Below are 22,736 nucleotides of genomic sequence, written 5' to 3'. Positions count from 1 at the left end.
GTTCTAAGCCAATTAAAGTGTGAAATAATTAACAAAACTATAGGTATCTAGAAGAGTATGGTATCTTCCTGGGTGACTTAAGATAAGTGGCTACTCCCTGTTCACGAAGGCATTGCCAGACCAGAGAATGGTTGAACAAGTGTGGTTTAACGAGAGGGAGCTTATGAGAGGTCATATAAGGAAAGCTAGTGGATTACGGCAGCTGCAGGCTTGCAAAGTCTCCTCCCTACACAGCCAACCCCCGCCTGGTTCCTATGTTATAGAGTTACAGTTTGTACAGAGCCCACCAGGGGGCAGAAGCAAACCAGACCAAGAGAACAGCTACTTAATGTACATATGTATCCCATCTTTGTCTTTATTACCAAATTTAAAGGTATCAGCAAAACCTGTCAGACGGTTGGAAAGACGCCTTTGGATTGCTGCAGTGTGGTGCTTGGCCTAAAAGGTCACTTTCTATGAAACAGTGTAACTTATCTAAGGCTTGGAGGACGCTTTCCCTACAAGAAATGCATAGGCAAATGTGTAGCTGCTCTCAAGCCATGGAAAGGCCCTCTTCTATGTATAAGTGAAGAAAGAAGCTGTAATGGCAATACTGATATACAGAGATACATAAATATTAAAGTATACCTGTATTTCCTCTCCCCCGAGGAAAATCACACACTAGCAAGTGTAAAGGACATCGTAGATGTTAGTATATTCATGAACTATAAAGACCTCTGGCAAATCCATATATTAGACAACATATATAAACAACAAAAATAGCAACAGTTTTGGCCAATAGATTGGTGAAAATGCTGAATCTTATAAAATACAAACTTAAAAATAATTAAATATGTTAAAAGGATTATTCCATTGCTGACAAGGATTCAGTGGGGAAGGGGGCACTCATAAGCCTGGCTGTGGAGGAATATGTTTAGTCTTTCTGATGAGAAGTTTGTCAGTATTTATTGATAGCTGTAGAAAGGTTGATCCCCTCTGATCTAGTACTTTAATAACTTGGAGTTTCTCCCAAGTGACAAGAACAGGCTCATTGCTGAGTAACTTTCCAACAGCCAAAGTGAGGAGACCCTGAGACTGCCCAGCTACATTCTAATGGGTAAATAGAACATGCAACACTCTGCCCTACTGATTCTTTTCCTCCCCCAGACGCTCTTTCCTGATTCTTGTCACATGTCAATGCAGTGCCATTACACTATTCCATCCACCCTCCATAGCCTTCCCCTTCTCTCTTATGACCCATCAGTAACATTTACATCTAGGTTCCACATATGAGGGAAAACGTGGACTTTGCCTTTCTGAGTTTGGAATGCACATCTAGTCCAAGCTCTTAAGGTAAATGAACTGCCTCCCCACCCCCACCCCCACCCCCACCCCCACCCCCACCCCCACCCCCCAAGACAGACAGTATTAAAAAGGCATCCTTACCGTTAGCAGTAGCTGTAGAGAATTGTGAGCCTCTCTTCATCTAGTCCCGCTCATTCCCCAGTTTAAACATGATTCCTGGAACAAAGCACGGGGGAGCCTTGAACCACTTACATTGCTGGATCCACAGGCTTAGGCTCCTCACTCAGGTCACAACCAGCCAGAAGAGGCGTTGGCTCCCTTGAATGCTCACATACTCATCCGCTCTCCTCACCTTTGCCCCTAAATTTCTTAAATATTTGTTTAGGAAATACCTGAAAATATCACTAAACATTAGAGTGTTGACTCAGGGTAAAGTTAATGGATGGCCTCAAACTTTTCCCTTCTATACCTCACTAAGTTGCTCTGAGATGATAAGTGTTGCTTCCCTTTTCCTCTTCCGTATGCGTATGTTATAGTAGGGGGTACATAATGTCCTCAAGGCTAACTTTCTCCCTCGTGCCCTCAGGCTATGGAGGCTCCTACTTCAAGAATTAATCAAGAGTTGTATTGAATGGTAGAACCAGTAAGGCCACCATAACATTTACTTCTTTCTCCATTTCCAGGATTTTCACATAGCCTCTGGTGCCCAGGGTAGGCCACTAATGAGAAGTTACCTATTTCATGGTCCATCTTATGGCGTAACTTTTCTCCCAAGCCCACAGTGACTGGATTCTAACTAGATGAGCTGCTTAATGAACGTTTCCTCCAGACTCCTGTTTCCTTCTGTGCTTCTTTTACTTTAACTTTTAATCAGTTCTAAGAGGAGAGACAGATAAAACCCTAGAGCTATGGTTGAAAGCACTGAGAGCCCCTGTTAAACTTATTTACTTCTGGACCTCAGCAAAAGAACCTGCACGTATCCACAGCTGTCCCTTATTCATTCTGCCTAAAAGTAAATCTACAAGAAATCAGTTCTTTAAAGATTTTTTTTAAACGCTTCAATTATGTGTATGTGAGTACCAGGCCCACCGAGGCAGGTGCTTGGGCCCCTGGCACTAGGGTTACAGGTGGCTGTGACCCGCTGGGGGCGTGTGGGTGCTGGGAACTTTTTTTTTTTAACCTTCTGAGGCATCTCTTTGGCTAACATTGGTTTTAATAAGTTATTTTTACTTTTGATTCTGCCTAAACCCTGAGTTAATCAGGAATGATTACAGTTAGAAGTTGAGAGCAGAAGGCTGCATTTCAAGAAAACCTTTGGTGTGAAATTTCTGGAGCTAGGGTAAAACCTTGCTTGGTTTTATAAGTTTCATTGTTTGGCTTGTTGGCAAATTCAGTCATCTGAGATGAGCACTGTGTGCTTTGTTGGTTACACAGCTACAGATTTGGGATAATATTGAGCCTTCTGCAATCTCTCATCATAGCATGATGAGACTGGGACCTGGGAGACTGTATAGGGCCAGATAAACCCTGAAGCACTTGTCTGTTCCAACCAGATTTGCATTATAATCTCCAGTGACCCTGGAGAAGATAAACAATGTCCTGTCATTTAATGGGCGTGGTTAGTCCCACATACTGTACTGCTGTTTGCTAGATGAGATGGTTCTCAAAGAGAGAAAATAAATCTTAAGTATTCTCCCCCTCCCCCAGGAAAATCTCTTACATTTCCTGGCATTCATTTATATATGCCTTTTAAGAGAATTATTTGATGGTTTGAAATGCTCCATGTAGGAGTCAGAACCATCTGATTGGGCAGTTTTCTACAGGGAGGCCTTCGGTCAGTGTCACAATACTGATGGATATTTTTTGGTAGTCGTCATGTAGAAATACTTAGCACAGGCCAGAGGTGCATGTCTCAAGTCAAAGTTATTATCCATTCAATCTTCCCATACATGAAAACACGATGAGAACGGGACTGTCTGCCTGAAGTGTCACCATGGACACAAGTTCTCTGGTCTGTCTGTGCAGCTGTGCTCGTTTGTGTCTAAAAAATTCATACTTAAGACGTTAGTGTTCCCCACATCTTTCACCTAATTAGCTTCCTTCCAAACTTCCTCATTCTTTTCATACTTACTTCAATGCCTTTTCACAAAGACACTGCTCAAAGAAACAAGTCGCACTTGGCTCATCTGAGAGTATTTCAGATAGTAGAACATGTTCTCTTGTTGTCACTGCGGTCTGCAGGGCAGTCCTCCTGCCAAGTCCCTTCCTAGCACCTACTCTGGGAGGGCCACCAGTTTTCCTCTCCTCAGGCACAAAATATTGGGGTTGTCACTGAATTTTTTCGTACATCCCTGCCCCCTTAGAGTCGTCTGATCTTGTTCTCCTGAGTGAGATGGAGTTTCTTGCCCACCATGGATCCAAATCCTTCTTGTTCATTTCATGTCATGTAACTTGGTTCCTGTCTCTTCACACTGACCCTACCTCTTGATTATAATCTGAATATGTTGTCACAGAAGCCTTGCTTGTCGTTCCATGTGCCCTCCTTCTTAGCTGTGGAGTGCTCAAAGCAGTGCTCAAGGTCTCTGTGGTTTCTCCTCTGTTAACCTTTTAGAATCCATGTCTTTAGAAAAGCACTTCTGCCTGCTTTCCCTCATTTCCATATGCAAATAATAATAGACTCTATCTTAGCCTATGCTCAAAAGCATTATGAGATTAAGCAACAGATGTGGAAAGAATTTGGAGACAATGAGGGCTGTGCAGTGGCACCAAAGTCATAGCAGGTCATATACGCAGAACTGCATCAATGGAAAATACTACATTTCTTTATAACCTTGGGCATGACCCTGCTGTCACCTACAAATTGTCCACATGATCTGTACAAATAAAATGGAGTTGCCTGGGTGATTATATGACTATATGGAGGTATCACTTGTATTTAGAAACACTTGGGAACAATTCTACAATAAAAAGTTGTAACACTTTAGTTAGGAAGCAATTTTTTTTTATTGGCACCATGCTCTAACCAACTCTACCAACCAGCCTATAAAGCAATTTTTGAAATGTATAAAAATGTTAAAATAGCTAAGTGTTATATTATTATATTAACATGAAGTTATTCCTAATTTCAATCTTCCTTTATGCGATACATTAACGTACACACACACACATTACATTTTTTAATGCAGGGCCTTGTTATGTAGCTTTGGCTAGCCTGGAAGTTACTGTGTAGACAAGGCTAGCCTCCAATGTGCAATGATCCTGCTGCCTCTGCCTCCCAAGTGCCACACTTGGCTTCCTTTTTATACTTATCTGTATTTCTGAACTTAAAACAAAAAACAAAAAACAACTTCATATTTGTTTGGCAAAAGGCCCAAATCCATTCTATGAACAATGGAGTAATCTTCTGTAATGCTATTAAACATTAAAGTTTTTAAAGATATTATGAGTTTTTCTCATGTTTCTGAAGGTATATAGGACTTTTTGTGGTTGTCTGCTGACACTGACAAACAATTTATTCATGCTTAGTTCAGATAAAGTGTTGGGCTGGAGAGATGGCTCAGAGGTTAAGGGCACTGACTGCTCCTCCAGAGGTCCTGAGTTCAATTCCCAGCAACCGCATGGTGGCTCACACCCATCTATAATGTGATCTGATGCCCTCTTCTGGCTTGCAGGTGTATATGCAGGCAGAGTACTGTATACATAATAATAAATAAATACATCTTTTAAAAAAAGTGTATTCTGTGAAATTTCTGAAATATATCAATAATGGAATGTATTTAGAGCACTCTGTTTTGGGATATATTTATTTTATTACTTCCTAGTTTTGGACACTATGTGGAAATGCCCTGACTGCAAAAAGAGGGATATTTGGCAAAACAGGAGACCTTCAGACTATCCTTTGCCTTGCATGTGCCAAAGAAGACATCACATACTCTGGTGCTTTAAATGGTGACATCTACGTCTGGAAAGGGCTAACTTTAGTCCGCACTATTCAAGGAGCACATAGTGTGAGTATTACTACATGGAGCTTGGGCATGATACACTGAATAAGGGATGGCTACACATCTCCATGTCTCTGCCCTTTGCTTTACCAGAGACCTCACCAAGCAGTTGTAAACATTCGTGAAGATTTCTCAGGTTGCTTTTGTTACCTGAAAAAAAATGTCCATACTAAATCAGCCTTCACATTAACTATTAGTTGGCTGATTAGTATTATTCTTCAGTAGAAGTTTGATATAAGAACACGTCATCACATCTTAAACTACAGGCTGGCTGCTCATGTCCTGGGATCTTGTTAACCTCACAGCCTGCTTTACTAGGTCCAGGCTGTTAAGCTTTGTGTTTTAGTTTAAGAGAATTAAATGTAAGGGTTAGAGAGACTCTTAACAGTGGTTAAGAGCAGTTCCACTTACAGAGGCTAGGTGTGGTTCCCAGCACCCACATGGCATGATGCCTTCACATTGATTCACATTACTCCTTTTAGTGCTGGGGACTAAACCCAGGACCTCACATACAAGGCAAGTCCTCTGTCATTAGCTGCATCTCCAGACCTCATTACTCTGACCACGAAGACAACCTTAGGCAACTCAGTGAAGTAGTTTAGATACTTGAGAGCCTTCCTTGTTGTCTATGGTGAAAACCATCTTCTTGGCTTCATTGCCAAACAACTTAAAATAGTTAAGAGGTCAGAATTTGTTTTCATTCAGTAAATGAGCTGCTTCAGTGATCACTTAGTCTTTACACAGGATCTTTTGTCAATATAATGTAATTGTAACAGTTTTGAATAAATCAAGTAAAAGAGTTTCCAAACTGAAAGATTCTAAGCATTTTAGACATGAAAAGGGAGTCACCCCATAGCACACAACATGCTGACACAATACTGTTTGTTCTCTTCAGTATGTCAGGAGTGATATCCTCCTGAGCTGTTGAGATGCATCTCAGGCACCTCTACATTTGTAAAAAGGTGTAGCACATGTGTGTGCCTCTAGTCTGTGTCTTTACTTGATGAGTTTAGACTGAAATGTGACATCTTTGCACTGTTTTTGTTTTAGAAGGCTCAGTTTTCATATACAGAAATTTGATTCTATATCTGCATTAACCAACGCATTCATAACTAACATTTTGGGCAATGGCGGCAGCAGTCTTATCAAGTTAGATGTGTTAGTGAAATTACTTTGCTTCCTGGAGGTAGTTATAATTACCGTGAGCTACCTGAGATGAAGTATGTTGACATGCTGTCAGATTTCAACAGAAAACAGCATCCGCTTTTATTTTGTCTTGCTCTGTTACCTTTTAATATAGAGATTCAACCATAATGGCATTTATAATGATTGCAGGATTGAGTTTTACCTCTTCTAATTGGCAGGCTGGAATCTTTAGCATGTATGCTTGTGAAGAGGGCTTTGCTACTGGTGGGCGAGATGGTTGTATACGATTATGGGACACTGATTTCAAACCAATAACCAAAATTGATCTCAGGGAGACGGAACAAGGATATAAAGGTAACATTTGCATCAGTACTTACCATCTGCTCTAAGGGTGCTACATACAATGTCACATGTTCTAATTTTTGTTTAAGGGAAGTAAATATAAGGGCTGGAGCAATGGCTTTACATCTGAGCAATGGCTCAGTTGATGAGAGCATTTACTGCTTGTGCGCTAGACCTGGGTTCAGTTTCAGCATCTTCATGGTGGCTCACAACTGTCTGTGATCCAGTTCCAGGGATCTCACCCCCTCTCCTGGCTTCTGTGGGCATTAAGCATACACACAGTACATGTACATGCATGCAGGTGTATCACCCATACAAATAAAAGGTTTAAAAAGAATTAAATATATGAATTTTATATTCTACCTGTTTGTATTTGTCTTATTCTATGAAGAACTTAAGGGTTAACAAATATATTGAATACAAGATCCAAAGTATGTTGAAAATGAATATCTTTCTCCAGCTTGCCACAAAGATACAGTGGTCCTGTAGCAAAGGCAGATATCATTACAGTAAAGATGCTGAGTAGTTTCCCAGAATAGGGGAATATTTTCAGTGATGAACTGAATTTATGGACAAGGTAGTCATTAATGTCATGATGTCCAGCCTCTGAAAACAAATCTCTGGCCACATGCAGCACTTGACTGGCTAGGGTAGACTTCAGAGACCAGAGAGGAAAAAAACATGGCCTGTGTGTCCTTCAGGCTGTCTTCTTTAAGCAGTGTTGCTTCCAATCAAACTTTATTTTTAAATTTAGCAGCTGAGCAGTGAGCTGGATGTTGTGATTTATCTTGCACCACAGGCTACCTTCTTTCTTTTTCCATTTACTGGTTCCTTCTTACAGGAGTTATGGATGCGTAACATCAGACTTTATAGCAAATTGTAAAATTTGGTTTCCACTTTATACCATCAATTAGAACAGGGTCAATGTCCTTAAATTCTCTACAGTAGAATGTGGTTTTGAGTGTCTTTATCCAGAAGAATATCCAAATATGTAGAGGCAAGTTAGTTTCCTAAGAGCCACATAAAAAAAGCAAAGCCAGTCATCCAAGCAACAACAGACCCCTACCCTGTGAGTACTCACAGAGTACAGGGATAGAAAGAGGATAGGAAGTAACAGAACAGACAGATGGAGACAGAAGCATTATCAACAGAATACAAGAGATGGAAGAGAGAATCTCAGGAATAGAAGACACAATTGAAGATATTTATACATTAGTCAAAGAAAATGTTAACTCTAAATGTCCTGACACAAAACATCCAAGAAATAGGGACACCATGAAAAGACCAAACTTAGAAGAATAGGAATAGAGAAAGGAGAAGACTCCCAGCTCCAAAGCCCAGAAAATATTTTCAACAAAATAGTAGAAGAAAATTTCCCCAATCTAAAGAAAGAGATGTCTATAAACAGACAAGAACCTTACAGAATAACAAATAGATTGGACCAGAAAAGAAATTCCTCCCACAACATAATAATCAAAACACTAAATATACAGAAAAATGAAAGAATATTAAAAGATGCACATGGAAAAGGCTAAGACACATATAAAGGCAAACCTATCAGAATTATACCCAACTTTTCAAGAGAGACTCTAAAAGCCAGAAGGGTCTGGGCAGATATCTTACAGACACAACAGATGCCAGCCCAAACTACTATATCTGGCAAAACTTTTAATCACCATAGATGTAGAAAACAAGATATTTTACAATAAAAACAAATTTAAACAATATCTATCCACAAATCCAGTCCTACAGAAGATACTAGAAGGAAAACTCCAACCCAAGGAAAATACCCAAGAAAACACAGGAAATAAATAACCTCACATCAGCAAAACCAAAAGAAGGGAAGCACACACATTACACACACACACACACACACACACACACACACACACACACACACCCCAAACATCAACATCAAAATCACAAGAATTAGCAGTCATTGATCATTAATATCCCTCAATATCAATAGACTCAATTCTCCAATAAAAAGACACAGGCTAACAGAATGGATGCAAAAACAGGATCCATCATTCTGCGGCATACAAGAAACACACCTCAGCAACAAAGATAGACATTATATTGCAGTAAAGGGCTAGAAAAATGTTTCCCAAGTAAATGGACCCAAGAAGCAAGCTGGAGTAGCCATTCTAGAATATAATAAAATAGACTTTCAGCAAAAATTAACCAAAAGAGATGAAGAAGGACACTTCATACTCATCAAAGTAAAAATCCACCAAGATGACATCTCAGTTCTGAGCATCTGTGTCCCAAATGTTCTCATTCATGAAAGAAATATTACGAAAGCTTAAATCTCATATCAGACCCTACACATTAATAGTGGGATACTTCAACACCCTAATCTGACCAGTGGACAGATCATTGAGACAGAAACTAAACAGAGAAACAATGAGACTAACAGACATCATGAATCAAGTGGCCCTAACAGATATTTCCAGAACATTTCACCCAAACGTAAGAGTATGCCTTTTTCTCATCACCTCACAGAACCTTCTCCAAAACTGACCATATACTCAGACACAAAGCAATCCTCAATAGGAAAAAGAAAATTGAAATAACACCTTGTATCTTATCAGACTGCCATGGATTAAAGCTTGATTTCAACAACAACAGGAACAAGAGAAAACCTAAAAACTCATAGAAACCAAACAACTCTCTATGACTGTAAGGTCAGGAATGAAATAAAGAAAGAAATTAAAAACATTCCAGAATTCAATGAAAATGAAGGCACAATATACCCAAACTTATAGAAAAGCAATGCTAAGAGTAAAGTTCATAGTACTAAGTGTCTTCATAAAGAAACTGGAGAGTTCTTCTACTAGCAATTTCAAAGCACACCTAAAAGCTAAAGAACAAAAAGAAACAAACACACCCAAGAGGAGTAGACGGCAGGAAATAATCAAACTCAAACCTGAAATCAATGACTTAGAAACAAAGAGAACAAAACAAAGAGTCAATAAAACCAAGAGCTGGTTCTTTGAGGAAATCAACAAGATACACAAACCCCTAGCCAAACTAACTAAAAAGCAGAGACAGTATCCAAATTAACAAAATCAGAAATGAAAAGGGGAACATAACAACAGACCGAGGAAATCCAATGAATCATTAGGTCTTACTTCAAAAGCCTATATTCCACAAAATTGGAAAAACTAAAGGAAACAGACCATTTTCTTGATAAACTTCACTTACCAAGGTTAAATCAAGATCAGGTAAACAATTTAAACAGTCCTATAACCACTAAGGAAATAGAAGCAGTCATAAAAACTCTCCCAACCAAAAAAAAAAAAAAAAAAAAAAAAAAAAAAAAAAAAAGTCCAGGGCCTGATGGTTTTAGCACAAAATTCTACCAGGCTATCAAAGAAGAGCAAATACCAAAACTCCTCAAACTATTCCACAAAATAGAAACAGTTGGAACATTGCCAAACTCATTCTATCAAACTATAGTCACCGAGATACCTACACCAAAGACTCAACAAAGAAAGAGAATTTCAAACCAGTTTCCTTCATGAACATTGATGCAAAAATACTCAATAAAACACTCACAAACTAAGTCAGGCATGGTGGTGCATGCCTTTAGTCCCAGCACTTGGGAGGCAGAGGCAGATGGATCATTGTGAGTTCAGCCCAGCCCAGTCTATAAAGCGAGTCCAGGACAGCCAAAGCTACACAGAGAAACCCTGCCTCAAAAAAACCAAAAATCAAACAAACTCACAAACTGGATCCAAGAAGACATCAAATATATAATCCACCATGATCAAGTAGGCTTCATCCCAGTGATGCAGGGATAGTTCAGCATACGAAAATCCATCAATGTAATCCACTATATAACAAGATGAAAGAAAAAAATCATATGATCATCTCATTAGATGCAGGAAAAAAAACTTTAACAAAATCCAATACCCCTTCATGATAAAAGTCTAAGGGATATTACTTAAATATAATAAAGGCAATATACAGCAAGCCAATAGCCAACATCAAATTAAATGTAGAGAAACTCAAAGCAATCCCACTAAAATCAGGAACAAGACAAGGCTACCTACTCTCCATATCTCTTCAATATAGTTCTAGCTAGAACAATAAGACAACTAAAGGAGATCAAGGGTATACAAATGGGAAAGGAAGAACTCAAAACATCAGTATTCATAGATGATAGGATAGTATATATGTGACCTCCAAAATTCTACCAGAGAACTCCTACAGCTGATTAATGCCTTCACCATAGTCACTGTATATAAAATTAAAAACAACAACAACAACAACAAAAAAGTCAGTAGCTAGCCCTTTTTTATACAAATGATAAATGGGCTAAGAAATTAGGGAAGCAACCCATTTCACAATAGACACAAACAATAGAAAATAGTTTGATGTAACTCAAACCAAGCAAATGAAAGACCTATATGACAAGAATTTCAAGTCTCTGAAGAAGGAAATTGAAGAAGATATCAGAAGATGGAAAGATATCCATGTTCATGGATCAGTAGGATTAACATAGTGAAAATGACCATCTTAGGAAAATCAATCTACAGATTCAATGCAACTCCCATCAAACTTCCAATACAATTATTTACAGATCTCGAAAGAGTAATTCCAAACTTCATATGGACAAACAAAAACCCAGGATAGTTAAGACAATCCTGTACAATAATAGTACTTCTGAAGGTATTACCATCCCTGATTTCAAATTGTACTACAGAGCAATAATAATAAAAAATGGCATGGTACTGGCATAAAAACAGACAGGTGGACCAATGGAATTAAATCAAAGACCCAGAAATAAACCTACACACCTATGGACACTTGATTTTTGACAAAGAAGCCAAAACCATACAATGGAAAAAAGATAGCATTTTTAGCAAATGGTGCTGGTCTAACTGGATGTTTGCATGCAGAAGAATGCAAATAGATCCATATTTATTGTCCTTCACAAAACTTAAGTCCAAGTGGATCAAAGACCTCAATATAAAACTGGATACACTAAATCTAATAGAAGAGAAAGTGGGGAATATCCTTGAACTCATTGGCACAGGAGACAACTTCCTGTACTGAATACCAGCAGCTCAAGCTCTAAGATCAACAATTAATAAATAGGACCTCATAAAATTTAAAAGCTTCTGTAAGGCAAAGAACACTGTTAAGAGGACAAAATGGCAGTCTACAGACTGGGAAAAGATCCTCACCAACCCTACATCTGATAGAGGGCTAATATCCAACGTGTATAAAGAACTCAAGAAATTAAACAGCACCAAACCAAATAACCCAATTAAAAAATGGAGTACAGAACTAAACAGAGAAGTCTCAACAGAGGAATCTCTAAGGGCCAGAAACACTTAAAGAAATGCTCAGCATCCTTAGCCATCAGGGAAATGCAAATTAAAACAACTCAGATTCCATCTTACACCTGTCAGAATGGCTAAGATCAAAAACTCAAGTGACAGCACATGCTAACGAGGATGTGGAGAAAGGGGAACACTCCTTCATTGCTGGTGGGAGTGCAAACTTGTACAGCCACTTTGGAAATCAATCTGGCGCTTTCTCAGAAAATTGGGAATAGTTCTACCTCAAGATCCAGTTATACCACTCCTGGGTGTATATCTAAAATATGTTTCACTAAACCACAAGGTTATTTGCTCAACTATGTTCATAGTAGCTTTATTTGTAATAGCCAGAATCTGGAAACAACCCTGATATCCCTCAACCAAAGAATTGATAACCTATTGTACATTTACACAATGAAATAGTAAAAACAAGGACATCATGAAATTTGTAGGCAAATAGATGGAACTAGAAAAGATCATCCTGAGTGAGGTAACCCAGACGCAAAAGTACACATATATCAGGAACCTAGCATAACTGTCACCTGAGAGATTTCATTTATCATATAATGGAAACAAATGCAGAGACCCACAACACACATTAGCTGGAACTCCAGGAGTCTTGAGGAGGAGTTAAGGAAAGGGTTGAGAGGGCTGGATGGGTCGAGGACAGTATAAGAAGACTTACATAACCAACTGACCTGGGCCCATGGGGGCTCATAGAGAGTGAACCACCAACCAAAGGACATGCATGGACCGGTCCTAGGCCCTCTACACATATCAAGCTGATGGGCTGTTTGGTCCTGTTTGGTACTGCAGGTGGGAGGTGGGGTATGTAGGAAGTAGGTAGGAGGGTGGGACTAGAGGGAGAGAAGGGCGTGGGGTTGTCATTGGGATGCAAAATAAACAAATAAATAAATGAATAAAAAAAGAAAAAGAGAGCAAAATGTTTTATTCAAGGTATTGCTGCCCCATATCCTACTGGACTCATGAATCCCAAATCCTAAACCTTTTCAGACGTATGTGTTTCAGGGAATGTGAATTCTGGAATTTTCAAGATGAGCGAGAGAGAGATTGGATGTTAGTGAAAGCAACTGTCATTTTACGGACAAGGAGACAGAAGCACGGGCTTGGTAATGTCAAGATAATCACAGACTTAGGGCCTTAATTCATCTCATATGAACTCTAACAGCACATTTTACATCCCATTTTTAAAGCAAATTGGTGATCTGGGTGAAACAATGAGGTTATCATGGTTAGCAGGAAAAAGTTAAAAATAATTTTAAAGTATGTCAACCAAAGTGAATTACTTCTATTGTGATAAAATATCTTGACCTAATTATAATAGAGTGTAAAGGGAATATAGTAATTATTCACTCAGCACAAGATATATTATTCATCCATTCATTAAAGATTTATAAAGCATCTGCTGAGATGTGTGCTGAAGGGCTAAATAAGCAGTTTTGAAAAGCAGATTTGAGTCATTCTTACATTTTTCAGGGGAGAGCTATATTTTTAATTACAGAAACACATATTAAATAGTTGTTGTGTCTAATGAGCTATAAACAGTGATTCCGAAGAGATCTGCATCAGGAAAATCATAGAGCAAGAGCTGGAGGCTTTGGCTGTGGTCTGCAGGACACAAGATAGCCTTTTGTAGGCTTGTTACCATGTTTGTTGCCCCCTTCCTGGTCTGAACCATTGTTGATCACATGGGATTTCAACAGTTGCTTTATCATCTGTGTCCATGCATTGTTCTTTGCCCAGCTGTTTTAAGGACTGTGTCTGTAAGAATTGAATTTTGTGTAAAAGTGGGGGGTGGGGGGAAGAGAAAAGGACCTGAAAGGGACAGGAGCTCCACAAGACCAACATAGCCAACTAACCAGGGCCCAGAGGGGCAGCAAGACTGCACCAACCGAGGACCACACAGGAACTGGACCTGGGCCCCTTAACACAGATGTAGCAGATGGGCAGCTCAGGCTTCATGTGGGTCCCCTAGTAAGGGGAGCAGAGGTGTCTCTGACATGGATTCTGTTGTCTGATTTTTTATCACTCCCCCCTTGGAGGGACTGCCTTGCCAGGCCACAGAGGAAGAGGACATACTCAGTTCTCATGTGACTTAATATGCTGGCGTGGGTTTGTGGGAGACGCTCCTTTTCTGAGTTCATGTCCTTTGAGTAATCTAGAAATAATATAGCTAGATCATATGGTTTCCTTTGCTGTACAGGGTGTTTAATTTTGTATAAGACCATGTGTGAGTTTTCTTTTGTAGTTTCAGGTCTTATATGTAGGTCTTTGATCCATTTTTGAGTTGATTTTTGTTTTAGAGTGAGAGGTAATGGTCAAGTCTGTGAACAAACTGAGCATTCAGTTTTCCAAGACCATTTATTGAAGAGAAACAGTTGACTATGCTAGTTCATTTCTGGGATCTTGTTTTAGTTTCATTCATCTGCTTGTTTTAATGCAAATGCTTTGCCATGGTAGCTCTCTGTGGAATGCCTGTGGCCCTGAGTAGAAAAGTTTTTGTTTGCTCTAAAGATTAGAACATCACATACTGCTATCAGTTTTTTCCCTTAAGAGTTAAGCTAACTGGACCTATAAATCAACTGGCCAGGAGTTCACCCCATAGGAAGTCTGAATCACCCAAAGTCATGCTAAGGAGATGGGAGGAATAATCATCCCCTTAATGAGAGAGTATACTTATTATCTCATTAATTAATTAATTAATACAATCACATAGAGAGCCTCCTCCATGTGGCTGCCCATGTACTTCTGAAGTTTAACACAGAAAAACATAACTTTTAAATGTGTTTCTCAGGGCACTCTGGGCTTTCTCACTCATTGTATGACGCTACCCATCCCATTTGGCCATGCAGCAGTGCTGCTGCAGATGCTGCACAGGAAAAGGGGGTGACAGAAGCTGCAGCACTTCCTCTGCAGTGTGGACATTCCATGCTGTAAGATCCCTAGGGTATTCTGAGGAATAAAAATAATCAAAAATGAATAGCAGTGAAGAATCCAGGCTCCCATGGCCCTTGCTACTACTCTGCTAGTGTTCTCCCAGAAGTCTACGCTGACTTAGGTCTCCAGCTTGTCACAGGATGGCCCCACCTGTAGTTTCTCTCTTCTCTATAAGCCTTCTCTTCTCCCACCATCACCATCCCAGTCTCCCCAGTCTGATCTCCACTTTCATATCTCTGTGTTTCCTCTTCTCCTTTATTCCCTCTCTTCATCTTTTAAAGTCACAATTAGTGTTAATGATCAATTCTTTAAATTCTTATTGTAATCACTCCTGATGTTTGCTTTCCTGTAAAGACAGTAGGGACAATGTCACTCATTAATAGACTCACTAACTGGACTCCCCTATTGCCCTGCCTGTCTTAAGCAAAAGGACTTCTAATCAAAGGGACAGCTGGATTACCCATCCTTATACAGTACCAGTTACCTTAACACAATACAGATGCCTTGAAAAACTACACAGCCACCACAGCTGTTTGCCTAGGCTTATAGATCCTGTGGTTTAGAGTCTATTATAGTGGAGCAAACGCAAAGTGGCAGAAGTAGGAAGCTGAGGGCTCACATCTTGAACCACAAACGTGAAACAGAGAGGGCAAACTGGAAATAAAATTATGCTTAAACTTCCTTATATGTCTGTTTCTAACCTTCTTATTAAAGAGTCTAAGAACCCAACAAAGGGAACCATGAACTCTAGCAATAGTACAAGGTACAAGTGATTGTGTTCTTTTGGAGGCATCTTACCTTACTTTTCATATTTCTTCTGCTCCTATACTGAGATGCGCTTGTCTTGGTAAGTCAGTTATCTTTGCTACTCTTGTGCAGGTGCAGGTGATCATCTTATTAAACAGCCTGGGATGCTGGCTTTACTTGTAGCTGGCACCATAGCGTACTCTCTCTGTAGCTTTGTTGGGTTGTTTTGCTTGGATGGTTTTGTTTGTTTGCTTTTGTTTTTTGTTTTTGTCTATAATAAATGACTGTTACCCATAGTGTGCTCACAATGAAGTCAGTGATCTACCATTTCTGCAGACCACATAGGTGTAGGGACACTAGCAGCTGAGGCAGGTGTGGTGCACACAGCAATGAGAGTGCATAGCTCATTGTATACCAGCTAATGTGTAACTGCTCCTGCAGTTGGAGTGCTGGCAGTTAGGTGGCCCTAACCAGGCATTGAGGAATTCCTCTCCTGCTGTTGATGCTGGCTGGGCTAATAGCAAAGGCTTCTGGCACTGGTGGACCCAGCAGTAGCTAAGGATCTGAAGTTCTCGCTCTCTGACCAGTTAGCAGTTCTGACAACAGTGCACAAAGGTAAAGCTGTGGCAGGAACCACATAGGCTGTTGTTAGCAGGAGCCTAGATACTCCCTGTTGCCATTTCATTATAAGGGACCCGTGGCCCTTGGAGCTCAAGGCTCCATAAACCTGAGGGTGAGGCAGCAGTGGGATGCACTGGCACCCTTCTTTACCTGTGAGCCACAGGTACTGCACCACAGTGCAGCATTACCTTTTCTCTCAGTCTATGTCTTCAGTCTCAGGAAGCATGTCCCTGAACCCCTGGCTCTGAAGGGTTTTACCCTTTAACTTCTCTGTGGTGAGACACCTGGGTCCTGCAGTTGCAATGATGGGTTAAGATGAGTTTGCAAGCCATCTGTCCCCCACCCACACCCCTCCAAGCCAATGTAATGAGATGTCTGTGGGGTCCCAAATTCAACCAGCAGCTTCCTTTAAAGATAGTCCCTGCCCATGGCACTGGGAAGTCTCCGGTGAGATAGTGTGAGCTCTTTTCCTAAAGCAAGGCTGCTGTGTGAGAGCAGGCAACTTCTCTCAGTGCATCACAACCCGTGAGGACTCAGGCTTTCCCACAGCTGGAGTCTCTAGCATCTGCACTGACAGCCACCTCTCTCTCTGAAAACAGGTTCCCTCCTGCCTGACTCTGCAGCTGGTGCCTTGGCAGGTGCTGGGCTGTTGCTTTCTCTATGATGTTATCCTGGGTTTCTGAATCTCACAATTTTACTGTCTTTTTTCCTATTGATTTCCAGGGTTTACCCATTCCCACCTCAAAATGTCACTATGCATTGTTATTTCAGTTATTTGTGAAGGTAGGTGCTCATTTTAGTTACTGTTCTATTGCTGTAAGAGACCACAGCAACTCTTATAAAAAGAGAGCATTTAACTGGGGCTAGCTTACAGTGTCAGAGGCTCAGTCCAGTATAGTTATGACAGGAAGCAGACAGGCATGACACAGCAGTAGCTGAAAGTTTGTATCCTGACCTGTGGGCATCAGGCAGAGAGAGAGGGAGAGAGAGAGAGAGACAGAGACAGAGACAGAGACAGACAGAGAGACAGAGAGAGACAGAGACAGAGAGGCAGAGACAGAGAGGCAGAGACAGAGACAGACAGAGAGACAGGCAAACAGAGACAGAAACAGAGAGACAGAGACTGAGCCTAGCATGGGTTTTTGACACTTCAGAGCCCACCCCTAGAGACTCTTAGTTAGGGTTTTATTGCTGTGAACAGACACCATGACCATGACAACTCTTACAAAGGAAAGCATTTAACTGAGGCCGGCTTACAGTTTCAGAGCTTTAGTCCATTATTGTTATGGTGAAGCACGTGGTGCTCAGCTTGCCCCTTTTCATTATAGATCTACAAAGGGCCTCCCTATGGAGGAGGCTTCAAAGGTGGCAAACCAACCATTGGGCAAAATGTCCTTGTTCCTGCCACAAACAGAATCTGCCTAAAAATGGGCAACTTAGATGCAGGCAGAGTCGACAGCTGCACTCTGCCAAGTCAGGGTAAGCAAGTCCTCCATAGTTCCTGCCCTGTAAACAAGTCTGGCACAGATATTAGGCCAGAAACTGAAGATGAGGCTCCAACGTTATAAAGTGTATTGGATGACTGGTCAGGCAATAAACTGTCTTAAGTCAATTTGTACACTTTGGAAGCTGCTAACCCACACTGTTGGTTCACTCAGGAATTTAAGTTTTATTCCTTCTCAAATCTCTGAGGGGCATTGAAGATAGTATAGTTTTACAACCAAGCTTAGTTGATTAGGGGACAAGATCGTCTTAGATTAAGTTAAAGAAGTTATTAGAGTTGAAATAGGATAGATATTGAATTTCATTCAGAAATTTAGACCCAACAAGACAGGAAAGACACTTCAAATAGGACAAATGCAGATGGCCAGTTCACTATGAATGTTACATGTATAGAACTCATTATTCTGATGATTGTCACATGGTTCTCCCTGCTGTATGTAGTTTGTTTTATACATGTGTAATAAAATAAATGTATTTTTAAAAAGAGTGAACACTAATAACTATATGACAAAGTCAATAGTAGGCTGTTTTGGGATTTCCCCTGTCAACACAATTAATTAAAAACTTGTCAATTTAGCCTCAGGTAGACTTTTCAGACAAGGGCAAGAAGCAGCCACATTCTTCACCAAAACATCACAAGAACAGTTTCTAGGCCACATCCTTCTCCTCTGAAACTCTGCAGCACTCCCACAGTTCAAATCACCCTCAGCACCACTGTCTTCCATGTTCCTACTGGTATGGTCCACTAAGCTCCTCTTAAAGTATTCAGTTGCTTTTCAATCCAAAATCCCCAAATCCACATTTCTCTAAACAAAAATATGGTCGGCCCTATCATAGCAATACCTCAATCCCTAGTACCAACTTCTGTTTTAGGGTTTTTATTGCTGTGAAGAGACATCATGGAGAAAAAAAAAAGTCTTATAAAGTAACACATTTAATTAGAGTTGGCAACAGTTTCTGGAGTTTTAGCTCATTATTGTTACAACTGGAAGCATTGTAGCACGCAGACAGACATGGCTCTGGAAAAGGAGCTGAGGGTTCTACATCTGGAAGCACAGGCAGCAGGAAGAGAATGGGCTTGAGCTTCTGAGACTTTTCAAAGCCCACCCCCACCCCCCACCCCCGAATTACACGCCTCCTCCAACAAAGCCACACCTACTCCAACAAGACCACACCTCCTAATCCTTCCCAAACAATTCCACTAACTGGTGACTAAGCATTCAACTATATGAGCCTATTGGGGGGGGGGCATTCTCACAGTGCTGGACACCTCTATTCAGCTCTCCCCCTCCCCCTCCTCCCTTCTCCTTCCTCTTCCCTTCCACCTTCCCTACCTTACTTTATGCCTTCTGTTTCTATTGTTTTGAGAGACAGAATCTCACTTTGTAGCACAGGCTAGCTTTGACTTATGACCATCCTCTTGCCTCAGCTTCCTTATTTAGTGCTGGGATTATAGGAATTAACTATTGGTTGGCTACTTAGTATTCTTAATTATCTGAGAAACCCTACATTCCCGTTTTATACTAAGTTCCAAGTGGCCAGTCTTTCTCTTGGGCTGTCTGTGCTCAACAGTCTCTGGAGGATGCTAATCTTCCTTCCTGTTATTTCCTCCAGGTTCTTGGTTTTGTCCTCAGCATCAGTAAACCTGTCTGTGTCAGAAGCTTCCAGGACCTGGCTGTAGACTCAAATGATCTACTTCTTTTAAATAGCTCCAAAGTCCTGCTAATCGTCCTTATTCCTTCAAAGTAAAATCTATATTCATTCTCTCTCTCTGTCCTCCCTCCCTCCCTCCCTCCCTTCCTCCCCCCTCTGGCTCTGTCTCCTACCTTTTACCTCTTTTACTCCTAGGCAGTCCTTGGAATAGTATCCTTTGTAAGGTTGATATACACTCCATTGGAGAAAATGGTCCTACCTTTCCCAGCAGGTGTCACTTGCAAATAGCTTCCTAGTTAGGGGTAGGACTTTGTGTCCTCTCCCTTCCCCCAGTGCTGGGCTTGCCTAGTTTGTACCTGTGCAGGTCCTGTGCATGCTGTTTCAGTCTCTGTAACACTGCTCATATGTGAATCAGTCCTCTTATGTCTAGAAGATGCTGTTTCCTTGGAGTCAGCCACCACCTCTGGCTCTTACAGCCTCCTGCCACTTCTTCCACCTAGATGCCCAGCCTTTAGGGGAGGAGTTTGATGAAAACATCCCATTCGGGGTTGAGTACTCCAAAGTTTCTCACTTTCTGCACATGGCCCTGTTAATTGCCACTGCAAGAAGATGCTTCCCTGTTGGTGTACTAACCTATGGGTCTAGTAATGCATTGTTAGGAGTCATTTTGTTGCTATGTCCCTTTAGCAGAATTTAGCATTAGTCTCCCCTAGGCCCAGGACCTAGCTAGTCTCAGATTCTTAGGCACTTTAGGCGTGTCAGATATGGGTGCCATCTCATGAAGTAGGCCTTACCAATCAAAATGTGGTTGGTTACTCCTGTAATTTTGTGCCACTATTGCATCAGTATGTCTTGTGGACAGACCTCAGGGTTTGTAGCTGGGTGATATTGATGCTTACTTCACTCCTCCAATAGCATGCAGGGTGCCTTCCAGCACTGTGAATGCCAGTCGACAGGGGTGAAGCTTTTAAGCAAACACCCCATTTCTTCATGTTCAGTGACCCTCCACCTGATTATTTTGACACAGAGTTCCTCACTGAACCTGAAGTTCAGTGAGCCCTGGGGTCCTCCTGTCTCTCTCTCCCCGTGCTGGGATTACAGGTATGTGCCTCCGTGCCCACATAGGTGCTGGGAATCATAACTTGGGTACTCTTGCATAGCAAGCACCTTGGCCCACTGAGCCCAGTGTAAATGTGAAATTTCTGTGCTGTGGTCCACAGATGTTTATCTGGAGCCCATTATGGTCCACAGAGTTTAGAGTGTCTGTGGGCTCAGCGCCACCCGAGGGAATCCTTACTGCCCACCTGCAATGCTTGCTTGTTGGATTTTTCAAACAGCTCTTCTGGCTTTTTGCCTAGACTCACTAGGTCTTGGCTTTTCTAATGTACTGGGGAGGAGTTTTCAACCTTAGCCGGAGAACCATTATTTAAAATCAGCTGGACAACACTCTAGCTAGACTTGGGAGGCAGTGTTTTTCAGCCTTGGTGCCTGACCCACCCACGCCAGTCCACTCCATACCAACTGAGAGGAAGTCTGGTGGGTCCAGGTGCTTGGACGAACTGGGAAGGTCACCATGTCATCAGGTCTTAGACGAGGGGTCTAAATCTCGCCCCTCCCTGAGGCCAGTTTGCCTTTCTCCAGTGGTATTTTTCTATGTGCTAGACCACCACTCTGCCTTCTAAGAGCTTGCAGCACAAGCGTATCAGAAAACAAACAAAAAATCAGCTGAAAGGCAAGGAGTAGCTGCCCTTCAAGGGCAGGAGCAGGTGGTGTGGCAGCATCTTCAGGGCTCCTGGGTGACTTCCCCATGGGGCATGAATCTGACCCACACAGAAGACTCTTGAGTATTGAGACATGAACTTTTAAAAAGCCATGACCTGCTAGATAGCGTAGTAACTTACCTTGATGAGCTCATTTCTCAGATGTAAGGCTTCAGGTCCAGTGTTGGTGTTGAGGCCACACCGTGCTGTGAAGTGGGATGGCATCTTCACTTACAGCTGTGGTAACTGAAGATTTGAAAGGTTTAGTAGCTTGTGGTGTCCCTAGATACGAGGGCTGGAGAATACTACATCCATCTACTCAATTGACTTGTGGGAAGTAAGCATTGCCCTTTAGCAGTGAGGCACGTGCCAGTTCTGATGGGCCAGGTCCCCTCAAGCTGGACTCTAGCAGAGAGCTTTGGGAGCTTTCCAGAAGGAATATAAAACAAAGACGAATTAAGAATGTGGCTTTCGCTTTAGGGGATTTTTCAGGTTTGGCTGGGTAGTTTGCTCTCTACTGCCACCTTCTGCCCAGAGCTCAGGCCAGCGCTCTGCCTTTCTCAGCATAGTACATAGGGGGCCAGAAATGCAACACAGACACCTCACCGCACTTTCCAAAATATCCACAGTGTGCATCCCGAGGAAAGAGAGTGTTTCTGTGGCAGATTTTCCTGCTTTCATTTTGCTGCTATCAGGTTTCTAACCTTATTCCAAATAGTAGCTTGTTTCCTGACTCCCAAAGCAGAAGATAAAGAGAGCTTAATTATAGATGTAGTGGCTGTGTTGGCCAGCCCAGTGTGACTACAGTCCGCTTCTCTGTACTTATGTCAGGGACATGAGCTGCCTGGTTGGACAGGAGAATGGAAGTTCTGCTGGCCTTGTCAGGGATGTGTCACTCTGAAGGGCCTCTCAGAACCACATGGGAGAGGCAGTAAGGCTCAGTGAAGGAAGATTTCAGGTGTGTCTAAGAAGCTTGGCTCTAACTCTCTCCCACTGATGTGTCCTTGGGAAGCAATTCCTCTTTAAGATGGTTATCTAACAAAAGAAAGCTACCCAGTGCCCTTAAGGGCCCTTACAGTAGGGTGGCCTGACATGACAAAGATAGCGTGTCTAAGAACAGAAGCCTGAGTTGGCGTCTGAGAGCAAATGCTCACAGCTTACTAAGCGTTGTATAAATGGCAAATGTGTACATTCCCTTTTCTCTCTCGCCCCCACTTCTTTCTTTCCTCTTCCCCCTCCTCTTTTTCCTATTTCCTCTCCCTTTTCTCACTGTGTTCACCTAGGCACAGCGTTTGTCACCTTAGCCCCCTTGCTTTTGCTAAGTGTTAAGTTTCCCTGAATAACTGATTAGTTCATTAGAAGCTTTTTTCAAGGAAGTGTATAAAATG

At 41.5% G+C, this 22,736-nt stretch overlaps 1 protein-coding gene across 1 annotated transcript in view; it reads left to right on the top strand.

Moving 5' to 3' along the window:
* Window positions 1-22,736, top strand: part of EML6 (EMAP like 6) — a 263,811-nt gene that overhangs the window by 133,635 nt on the left and 107,440 nt on the right. Inside the window, exons 6-7 of the mRNA XM_084797495.1 lie at window positions 5,106-5,291; window positions 6,650-6,785. Coding sequence (XP_084653621.1) covers window positions 5,106-5,291; window positions 6,650-6,785 — 322 coding nt within the window. The remainder of the gene's footprint in view (window positions 1-5,105; window positions 5,292-6,649; window positions 6,786-22,736) is intronic.

This window comes from Acomys minous (genome assembly GCF_964271855.1).
Source record: "Acomys minous genome assembly, chromosome: 10".
In the NCBI taxonomy this organism is placed as follows: domain Eukaryota; kingdom Metazoa; phylum Chordata; class Mammalia; order Rodentia; family Muridae; genus Acomys; species Acomys minous.
Note: the sequence above shows the minus strand (reverse complement) of the source record. Positions and strands in the feature narration are given on the sequence as shown.